The sequence below is a fragment of the Dromiciops gliroides genome, chromosome 1 (genome assembly GCF_019393635.1).
Source record: "Dromiciops gliroides isolate mDroGli1 chromosome 1, mDroGli1.pri, whole genome shotgun sequence".
NCBI classification, from domain to species: domain Eukaryota; kingdom Metazoa; phylum Chordata; class Mammalia; order Microbiotheria; family Microbiotheriidae; genus Dromiciops; species Dromiciops gliroides.
This window is the reverse complement of record NC_057861.1, coordinates 456,760,356-456,772,329: the sequence shown is the minus strand read 5'-3', so window position 1 is coordinate 456,772,329 and position 11,974 is coordinate 456,760,356. Positions and strand designations below refer to the sequence as shown.

Genomic DNA, 11,974 nt, shown 5'->3' with positions numbered 1-11,974 from the left:
GACTATTTAAAACAAAATGTTTACTCTAAAATACAAAATAGGGACTCCCTACTTGTGACCACCCAGAAATGAAAAATTGTCTTTGCTCTTGCTTTGGTTTATCCAAGCCCAAGTTTGGGACTGCATAGTAAAGATGCACATCTAGTTGTGTGTTATCTTGCTTTCCCTTAAGAATTTTGATCTGCCATCCACAAGGAAACAGCCACAACTTGTTGCCTCTCCTTTGTACTTCCATTTGTGCATGTGTCTGTCCCTCTTTCTTAAGCTAAAAGTAAAAATAGTAATAATAAATTAAGATACTTCAGAATACTTTATTTCTATCCATAGACCTTGCATAACTAATAATTTACTTATTATGATTATTAAAACCAAGTTAGCAACTAGCAAAAACAAAAACCAAAGTAAATGTTTACTTGGACTTGGCTATAAAATATATGATTAATGAAAGATGAGATGAAGTTATTTTTTGTGACTTATTTTCATTAATAGAACACTTGAGTTAGTAGTGTTTAAAAAGATTAAATGTTCTAATAAATACATTTTAAAAGTTAGTAACACAGCAGGTGACAGTATGGGCAAGTGTAAAGTGAATGTTTTGGAATAACTAGCACTTGGGTGACCCGGGATGTCAGGACTAGAGACAAGGGTGTGTGTTTGTCAATATATCTTACATGTTTTACAGACTCCTAAGGGAACAGGGGAAGATACAATTTCACCTTTTCTGTGCCAAAACATTTTAATTATATCTTCTTCCAACTACAGCGGTTCAGTAACCAAGGAGCTGACATTGATGCATGTGTTGATAAAGCTGCAAACATTCAAAATGAGATTAACAAAGATTTTGAGGAAGGGGTGACAGCTAATTTTGCACAGTATTCTGCATCTAATTCAGGCCAGTGTAACGATAGAATATTTTATAACTATTGTGTTATTCAAAAGGACTTTTATGATGCTTTTGTATTTGTGAATATTTTGGTGTCTTGCTCAATGAACATTAACTATGCAATGAGTGAAAACTTTTATTTGTCCATATGTTGTAATCCCACACCATTTCTGGAAGGGAAGAAACCTCTTAGTATAAATTTTTTTTTCATGTAAATTACCCTTTATTCAAGTAACTGTTTACCTTATGCTAATTTATCTTGAGTTCACTGACTTGAAAAGGTAAAGTGGCACCAAATTCACATATTTTCTAATATTGCTTAGTGTGCACTGATTAAAAAAAAGGCAGAAAAAAAGTTATATTCAATTTATTTAATTAATAAAATTGTAGTTTCTTTATTTTCCTGAGGCCCTTTGAGCACATTTCAGTGTATTTCTTTTCTCTTCTGTTCTTTTCTTCAAGGCAGCTGACAGTCTTCTTTCTCTTTTCTTTTTGTTTGTGAAATTTTCTTTTTTTCTGTCCACTCACTTCTCCATCTGCTTTCACTTTTGTCTGCTTGGGCCGTCTCTCTCTCATCCCAACTTGATAATGAGGAATGCAGTGTGACCCTGACCTCTATCAGCCCATGAATGACCTTCTGACTCCACCATATAACCTCTGACCTTCTCTTTGACAGCTTGATTAATTACCCTGTGTTATGATTTATGAGTAAGTGCTATGTAAAAATAATAGACAACAGGTGGTCCTCTGAAAACTTTTTGTGGCATGTTTTCTTTTCTTGACTAACTTGAGGAGCTATTTGAAGTTGGGAACTCAGTGGGACAATGTATGTTTGTCTGTAGCAGCAGCATTTTTACACATTCAATCATAGTCCTTATGTTTGGGGAGCTACCAGGAGAAGTAGCATTGGGATGAAAGTTTTACAAAAGTGTTATTGGGGTGCTGTCACCAAGATACACATTGAGGTGGAAATGCAAAACTGAGTCAACCGACATTTCAGGCGTTTCAGTCTCAGGTCACGTCTTGAGAAAATTGCTCCAATAATGGAGGGGGCATTTTTCAAGCAGAGCTGCAGCTCCAACAGCTATGTTTACTTTAACGCTTCACTAGTGACTTCTGATTGGTTGTCATGACCTCATCTCACTGTTGCACCTAGGATGTTGCAACAGTGACATATGCATCCCCTTCTTATGACAAAGATGGAAAATAAACAGAACATACATCTTTCAGAAAGATGAATGGACAGTAGTTTGTCCATTTTAACCATGGGCAGATTTAGTTTACAGATCAGAACACTCTGGGCTTCATTTCCCTGGGGGATTATCTGTGATCTTGCTGCAAACAATCTAGATAGCATGTTGAACTTGGAAAATCTGACTGATAAAGCTCAGGAAAATCATCTCGTCCAGTTCCTTACTTGAAGACCAAAAAGATAGTTCCACAGGTCAAGGGATTCCACTTTCGCCCCTGACCTCTCTGGTCACATATGGCATGCCATGTTGGTAGATTAATATGCAGGGCCGAGTACTTTCAGCTCATTATTCATTTAGCCAACCACATGAGATTTGAAAAGATAGAGAATTTGCTTCAACTATCTTAGATTTCCATCGAGCTTACAACTGGTGACTAACAGGCAAAATTAACTTGTGTAAATCTTCAGTTTCTAGCATCTGGTGTGAGGCTTTATTGTGAGACCATCCTGCTTTGGTCAGGCAACTCTTAATTATCTATCTACTGCATCTTTGTGAGGAGAGCACTTGTGCATCTATTTGATTCATGTATCAAGGTTCCTTTTTGGTTCATTGTGTTCACCACCACCTGTCTGCTTGAGGCCACTCTAACCTCAACCATCATCTTCTGATTGAATGATAAATGGACTATTATTAATTAGCAAATAAATTTGTAAAACTTAAAAGTAAAGATGGCTTGGAGCTCCAGGATATCAATCTAAACCAAAGAAAATATCTGTATTGAAATGCTATGGTTAGAAATAAACCTTGAGCTAGTATTTAAGAATCTAGAGATTTATACTGGCAAGCACTGGTCTGAAAGTAAAACTATCATTATTAGTGAGTTTGGTGTGATGAATTAAGGGATAAAGTATGCTTTTATCATTATTTAGCCTGGTGTTTCCCTCCTAGATTTGCTTTAAGAAAATATAGAATTAATTAACTGTAATGTACATCTGTTTTGCCTCTGGAAATATACTGTATTGAGAATGACTTGGATAAATCCAATTGCAAATTTTATTATATCTTTTTAAAGATTGAAGGATGAATTTCCAAGTGCATTTGAAATAAGCTAACTTTTCATCTGCAAGAAAGTTATTCTCTTATAGGAGCGATTAAGTATATAATGGATGGTTTTAAGAGCCTAGATATAAGCAAAAATGCTAATTTTTGAAAGCAGCCATGGAAAGTAATTTTAGAATATTATTATTTATTTGAGGCTTCTATTTATAGAGTAGTTTTGCAGCACTTCAGAATTGCTGGGCATTTGCCTTTTTGTATTTTCTTGATTAAATTACTGAAAAAGGATGATTTAAGAAGTTGCCTACTTTATCTTTACTGAAACATTTCATATGATCTAATAAATAATATTTTATTTTAAATTGTTATTCTTACTGATTGAGATTTTGTTAATACCTGATTTTCACATGAATATTTATTTACTCTAAATGGTTTTTCAATAATCTTTTCTAAGGCCAAGTTATAGCAAAATTGGTACCACACATAGAGATGCTTAGACCTTTCAGACAGATTTGCTATTTCAAGAATGATATAAAGAGAACTTTTTGTGTGATTTATATGTATCTGAGCCATTTAGAGCAGATCAGGCTAAAATATTGATGCATGAATGTTTGCTTGCTTTTCCTGCTTTATAAGGGTATAATAGAAGTGGTGCACATAGCTTTTATTAAAAATGAAGGATAACATATTCAGTGTTATGATTTGCATTATCTGAGATAAGAAAAAAATAAAAATAAACAAAATTAATTTCCTAATGGAATGGATAGAACCTAGCCTGGAAATCTTTTTCTAAAGTTGGAATAGTAATGATTCTGAGAGATGTGTTGAGAAAAGGGCCCTTGGATAAATATTCAAGATGATTTTTGCTTGGATTTGTGATGTTTAAAGATCTGTTTAAAAGAATAAGCTATTTTCTGTACAATCCAGGTGTTAAGAAGAAGAAATCTTATGTTCCCCATGTAATTGATAAAAATCCTTTAATTGATTTACATAGTACTGATTTTAAAAATAGAATCATTTTTCATCTGTTGAAACCTCAGCGAAAAATTGACATTGTGTCTTTATAAAATTGGACAAATGAGTCATGTAATTTTCTGTTACATAATCAATGACTTAGACAAATTCTACTTCTTTGATGATTTATGTGTATCTGTTTTAGACTATTTTGGACTACACATGTAAAGTTTCAGATTTCATGATGCATATAAAACTATAATAGACAAAATAATTTTTCAGTTTGTATTATGTGGGGTTCCAAAAAAAATTGTAAATGCCTGTCTTCAAATCCCCTCCTATCATAGAGTCAGTTTCCTTTACTGAAGTATAAATTTCAGGTAGCATGATATTTGTTATTTTTGAAGTATTTTAAATTTGTTCTGAGTTTTTCTTAATCGCAATTAAATTATTACATGAGGTTGATACTCACATTATACCAGTTTATTAAAATTTATATTGCCTTCAGTTGGAAGTTTTTCAGATCCCTGAGGTGTCTCCTACATTTGAAGTTCTCTGATTCTTTTCTCATCCCCCCCCTCCCTCTTTTTTTTAATTCCAAGATCTTGCTTTGGGATAGCCAGATTCCAAAGCATGTGTTTAAAAAAGAAAAGAAAAGAAAAGTTCAATTCAGCTGAGAGAAGAGGGCAGGGAAGGAACATGACAGGAGACCACTTACTCATGGTACAAAATCTAGTAAGGAGGCAATTTTCTTTTTGGCCTATGGTGACCTTTTTTGACTATGTTCCTTACACCAGAGACAGTGTACTGAATGCCTCTATTTCACCCTGTTTAGCAGAGTGCAACAGTGTCCTTTAACTTAGTTTTGGTGGGAGGGGAAGTTATAGCAGAAATTTGAGAAGGGCGTGAAAAGTTGTAAGAGGCACAAGGAAGAGGGGTAGAAACTTCCTTCAAATGTGATTTTGATAACTAGTCGAGTGTGTCCAACTGTAGAAAATCACCAAGTGACAATCTGTCTACCTGACAGTGATCACAATGTGTTACAAGACTTTTGAATAGCTATACAGATTAGAATAAAGCAAGACCAAATAAAGTATCTTTTGTTGGTATAGCTTTGGCTTACCAGCTAGGTAGATAGGGATTTTTTTTTAATCTTCTCATATGCTTTGTGTTTGAGATGTTTAAATAAAATTCAAGATGAAGCATTTATTTCTGCCTAAGAATATTTTATAAGCCTTTCATAAAAAGGGCTTTGACTAAGAATTCTAAGAGATCATATGATCTTAAAAGGATATATGTTGAATAGGTACACCTTGTTTTATCAATCAATTTTGTGTACATTGAATAAATGATTTTCATACCTCTTAAAAGGAAGTCTTGTATTTATAGCAAGAGCCTTCTAGAGTAGAATTAAGAACCCTTTGAGACCATATTTTCAGACACACACATACAGATGAATCAAAGGTCATTGAAAAATATACTGATTGGATGAGAAGAAAAGTAACCCCAATATACTTTTTGTGTTTCTTGAAATACCTGAAAAAAGTCAGCCAAACTCATTAACAACATACCTAAAAGTAATGATATTGATTCAATGCTAATACTGATTTATTTTTAGTGCTATTATCAGTTGTGTGAGTCAGCTTCTGATGGTCACTGGGACAAGAAATGTGACATTTAAAATTCAATTCAGGTCTTAGAGGTTGAATTTTAAAAATAAGTAATGTGTGTTTTGGGGGTAGACATGAAAGTATTTAGATTTATTTATCTATAAGTCTAATTCTTCTTCTTTATATCATAACATAGTACCTATTTTCATATGACCATGTAGAGTTTTATAAGGGCATGAATGTTGTGAATAACACAAATTCTCTCAGTGTGCTAGAGAATTGGTTAGAAAAAGAAAGATAATATAATACTTTGAAAATGTCCATTAGCAAATGCTATTCAGGGGTTAGTGGTGCTAACTTTTATGTCTTCCCCATTTTCACCTTATTAAGTTTAAACTGTTAAAATCTTTCCAAAAGTGAACATTAATGGATCAATTCCTCTAGTCCCCAAATATTCGTAGATCAATTACTCCAGTTGTCAGGTGGAAAATCACACATATAAATCAAGTGTTTACTAACAACTCAACAATTTTTTAAAAATTTAATCTTTGAAATGTTGAATGTTTCATGGTGTTAGTCCTCAAGAAAAAGGACTAATGATAGTAACTTGAAAATAAAAATCTTAGAATAAAAAAGTCATTTCCACACAATGTAATAATATTTTTAAAAAAAGTTTTGGTTTAAAAAAATGATTTGTCTCGCTTCCTGAAGTTGAACAGGCAAATCAACTTAATGAGATGGACAATGGATAAGCCTTCTGCTCTTTATGTGATCAAAAATACCTAGAATATTAGGTTCATTTTTCATTCTATTTTTCTTCTCTGTCAGTATGCAAACATAATAAACCAAAACAGAAATGTGGGTGAAAGGAAAAAAACCTCATTTAATGCAGCATAGAGGTTGTGAAACTCCATACCAAGATGTTTATTTTTCTCATAGCATGTCTTCTGAATAGTAAGGACATTTGGAAAGTGTAAGTGTGGTTAGTGCTTGTCAGTGTTTCCAAAGATTATTTTTCTTCAGAAGATCTAGAATAAAACCTTTTAATTTGAATCAACAATATTCATATCACAGTTTTGCTTGTTTCTTTTTTTTCTGTTATATGTAATGTCTGCTTATTTATATATGCAACCCATACTGCAATAAAGTAAAGAAATTGAGAGCCTCAGATGACCAAAAGAAGAAAGGACCACCCTAGTTATAATATTATAATTTATGAAATATAGGACTATGGATTTAGATAATATAAATTGTTAATATGTTTAGAAATTGGAAATATTTCTATGACTACATTTTTTCCCTTTTTTTCTATAACAGGAAGGGTATGGAGTAATAGTGCTCAATCCCAATGAAAACTATATTGAAGTGGAAAAGACCAAATCACAAGTGCAGTTATCTTCTGATGGTTCAGATGAGCCAGCAGAAAAACGTGAAAGAAAAGATAAAACCTTCAAAGAAGCAAAGAAGCGGCGTGATTTTTATGAAAAGTATCGTAACCCTCAGAAAGAAAAAGAGATGGTACCATTATATATTAGAGTAAGTCAAGTGGCTACATTTTCCTTCATTACCTGATATACTTTTTTCTCATGAGGTACTGGGCTTTTTCAGCAGTTTATTTCTTGTGAGCATAAACATTTTAAGGGTATTTTCCTTCCCAGTCAGAAAGTAACCCTGATAAAGTTCCCAAATACATCATTTCAAGTCCATGTGCCATTTCGAATAAGCCTCAAATGAAAGCATGCCTTCCTTTTGGGTCAGGATCTCTTTTTGTGGGAAATTCTCCAAAATAATTTTATCATGATATGCATGTAGAAAACTTTGGAAGACAACTTTACAACCTGCCATACCTTTTAAAATACTGTGTCATTCTGTTGTCCATTAGAAAGAGTATAGATCACCTAATAATTGTAAAAAATATATTATCTGCTGAAATAATATTGTACCGTTTGATATAGCAGTGTTCATCTTGTGTGGTAGCAGTTTTATCAGGTAATGTATTTTCTTCATGAGAACAGCCATTCATGGTGTGTTAGCTTAATTTCTAAAGGCAGATGAAGGGAGTGAGGGTTATTAATATCTTAATAAATATTTAAGTTAGAATAGTTCAGGAATGGTGTAATGAGGGAACTCTGTCCCTTGCTCTTTTCTTACTCAATGAACCTTTGCACTTGGTAATGCTAGCAGCATGGGATCGTTAGAACAGTGCTTCCCGAGGATTTCTAATTCTGCAGGGGGCACAAACAATTTTATTTGCACTTTGACACATTCTGTTTGATATACATGCTGCGGATTTTGTGTTGAGACAAATTCATTTAATTTAGCTCTTATTGTGGAAGGTGGAGGTTTAATTTAAGAGTAAAGCATGTCAGACATACCAAAGAAGAAGCAAAACAAAATGGATTTGTTCTTCAGATTGAAAAATTTGGAGATGTTTAAAGAATAGAATAATTGCCATTTTTATTTGTACTGTGTTGTATTGGTAATATATCAAAGCCTACAACTTGGCTTGTTTTTAAACTTACAGGAGCTTGTAATAAGCATATCTTATGCTACCTTTGGGGAAAAATTTTTTTTTAAATCTATTTTGCCTCACGGGTTATGCTTTTCATTTTTTGAATATTCACTCAAAGAAAATACAGCATTTGCCCATATATCAATCTATTGAATAAATTAAAATGGCAATCAAATAGTGAAGGTGGTTCTCAGATTCGCCAGCTTCTAAGCGAATCCAAAGCAGAAAACCCTCTGAGAGCATCAAATTTCTCCATATAACTTATAAAGCCAGAGAGAGAGAGAGAGAGAGAGAGAGAGAGAGAGAGAGAAGCATGCACAAATTTAACATCACATGAACCATTATCAGTATTTGAAAACCTCAAAAATTATCAGATTGTAAATCAAATAATATTCCTTTTTCGTAATTTATTCAGATCACCCCTTGTCTAATGGCCACTTCTCAGTTCATAGTGCCACTTTCTCATCTACTAGGCTACCTGAGCCTCCCATCTCACTCCTAACATTTTGTGATAGTATAAAACCAAAAAATGCTTTTATCCCATTTTTAATTTAGATTTCCTAGAAATGAATTTAAAATTCTTTAAAATTCACATAGCTTTAGTAGTATTGATTTAATGTTCTGAATTGGAAGCAAGAAGTAAAAACTTTCCATGTGTTCAACTATGTATTTTTACTTCTTTGGGTTTTTTTGTGTTTGCCTGTAATATGTACAATTTAAGGATCTTTTTCTGAAATTTAATTCTCCAGGTCTTATTTCTATTTTTCCTGTCTTCTCTTTATCTTGTCACCATTTACTTCAATTTTCCTTTTGTTCTCTTGTATATGTGCATTTTCTTTATTCCGTATTTCACATTTATTTCATTTATCCTCAGTTTTAACATTTCCTGGTTTTAACATTGAAAATGGATTCTCTTTTTGTTTTGCCTTCTTTGTTAAGTGTCTTTCTATTCTCCCTTGTCTTTTCTCCTCTAATTCTTTCATGTGTTCTACATGTTCTTTTTTTCCTTACTCTTCTGCCATTCTTCTTTTCTTTTTTTAACCCTCTCATATTGCGTCTTTCAACCTCTTTCCCTCACTTTTCTGTTATCCCATTTCTTCCATGAAGTAGCTCTTTTACCTCAGGAAGCAGTGAAAGAAAAAAATAAATCATGTAAATTAAAATCCTACGTGTATCACTTGCACCCTTAGATATATGATAGCATTTTGTACTTCACACCTTTTCACTTAAAAACCTCAGAGCGGTTTGTAAAGGAGCAGAGATGGATGTACTCTTCAGAATACTACTAGATAGTAAGGTTTTATCCTTTCAATGAGAGTTGGGGTTTGAATTGCTCAGTGTTTGGTACATTCATCTTATAGGTCACTAGGATCCATTTAGAACTGACTTCTGGTATATTGTTATACTCTATCTATACTTCCAAAAAAGGAGTGGCTTGCAACCTGGAGAGCATATTCAAAACTAAAAAGGTTTTTTTTTTTTAAATCTTGAGGTTATACATACACACATATACCTATATTTGTGTATGTATGTATGTATGTATGTATATATATATCTACACACAAACACATACATTGTGTATTCCAAATGTCTTAGTGCAATTTTTAGATATTTTCTCACAGATCTGGGTATACCATGAGACAGATCTTTTCCTTGAAATATCAAGATGATAAGTTATGAATGCCTCAATTGTTACTCTTGCACCCAGATACCAGTCCTTTAAAGGAGTTCTGAAGGCATTTATGAATAGGGAAACTTCAACATGGGGAGATTAATTGAATGTCCTCAAGAGTCAATCTACTAAGGGGCAGCTAGGTGGCACAGTGGATAAAGCACTGGCCCTGGATTCAGGAGGACCTGAGTTCAAATCCTACCTCAGATGCTTGACGCTTACTAGCTGTGTGACCCTGGGCAAGTCACTTAAGCCTCATTCCCCCCCCCAAAAGTCAGTTTTACTGCTACCTCTTTTAACAATTAAATAAAAATAATTATTCCATATTTTAGTATTTCTCCCAAGACACCTTTCACACCTTAGTTATCCTACCCATTGTTTAGATGAATAAATAACATTAGAGGACCAACATTTGCTTTTTAATGACCTTTGTAAAATTTCTGTCAGCATGACACTAACTCTGGATGAAAACCTATCACAGGTATTTTTCTATTATAGCTCCCCCTTAGGAATGTTCTGAACTGACTTTGACTACCATTTCCTAAATACTTGCACTTTCTCTAACTCATACTGTTGCACAAATAAGTGCCCCCTTTTCCTGTCCATTTTTAGAAATCCTACCTATACTTTAAGATCCAGCCTTGACCCCACCTTGTCTTTGAAGTCTTTTCTGACCAATGAAGCTCATAATAATCCTTTCTTTGAACTCATGCAACTTACTGCACGTACTATTTATTGGGGTAGTTCATCATCAACTACCTTGTGACATCTCCTATATTGTTGTCTCATATCCTTATTTAACTTTTCATGTGTCTTTGTCTTGTTCTGTGCTCTTAATTTCCTCATATTTGCATTGAGCTTTCAATGCAAATACCTACCCCTTTGTAGAATGCTTGAAAACAGGTAGTGTTTCTAATACTAATTTATTTCACTGACAGAATCTTTTATGTAGTAACTACTCAATAAGGTTTTTTTTTTGTTAATTGTTGGTATTCATGTAAAATTTGCATATTTCTTAATATGCAATTGCTTATTTGTATAAGGGCTAGTTTTTTCTGGATTTTTGAGCATTCATCTGGATTTTTGACATTGTTTACACATGGCTCAACACTTAAAAAGAAATATAGCTTTTAAAAATACCTCTTTAAAATACTACGTACTAATAATACTAGGGGAAATTACATAGGTAATACACTAGCATTTACTGGCTATACCATTGGTGTCCATTTATTTCTTCTAGACAATATTTAATAAAATTTGAGGAAAAGAAATAAAAGATAAACTATACATTTGGGCTAGGTAGAGAATTCAGTATGGGAGTGAGAGGGTAGAAAAGCCCTGTATGAACAATTGTAGCCCATACTTAGGAGCATATGATCAGGAAATAAACATAATATTTATTTAATAATGATGCCTTGTTCTTGTTATTCATGTTCAGAGGAGCCAGGTTCCAATGCCAGCATTGCCATTTATTATCTGTATGATTTTGGGGAAGTTGTTTCAACTCTCTGGCCCTCAGTTTCCTCATCTGTAAAATAATAGGGTTGGACTAGATAACCTATTACGATTCTTTGTAGCCATAATTCTGTGATTCCATGTTAAAGTTAGCTTTTCTCCTGTCTTAGACCATTTTCTTTTTTTAGTATACTAAAATATGTAATATTCTCTGTTTAAATAAATATTATATTCCTTAGGTATCTGGAAAATAGCCAGGTTTCTTTTAAACAAATGATTGCAAATATTTAGTAAAGCGAAGCACAAGTAAAAGTACAATGAAGATTTGAAACATTAAGGTTACAAAAGTATAATTTTGTTTTATTTACCAAATGAATATCAATAGATATGACTATCAGATTGTGTACTACATTCTGATACATGAAGAACAAAGCCAGAGAGATCAAAGTACTGATTATTTTATGCTGTAACTTTACTTAACTATGAAATAATGTATTTGCTGGCATATATTATAGCTTATTAAGGGGATTGATTTGGTCTAGGCAATAAACATCATGTCAGACATGCCTGGCAGGAAAACCTGCTTAATATGTTTTGTAATAAGACAGAATTTTTTGTTCTTGAAAACATCTGCCAACT

The 11,974-nt window shown here is 33.1% G+C and overlaps 1 protein-coding gene across 14 annotated transcripts in view; it reads left to right on the top strand.

Moving 5' to 3' along the window:
* FAM172A (family with sequence similarity 172 member A) overlaps positions 1-11,974 on the top strand; it is a 484,252-nt gene that overhangs the window by 185,681 nt on the left and 286,597 nt on the right. For 13 of the 14 annotated variants that reach the window (XM_043968907.1, XM_043968841.1, XM_043968848.1 and 10 more), the window contains one exon: positions 7,014-7,232. The exons of the other annotated variant lie outside the window; for it this stretch is intronic. In XM_043968907.1, the coding sequence (XP_043824842.1) occupies positions 7,014-7,232 (219 nt within the window). The remainder of the gene's footprint in view (positions 1-7,013; positions 7,233-11,974) is intronic. 14 annotated transcript variants of the gene reach the window in all.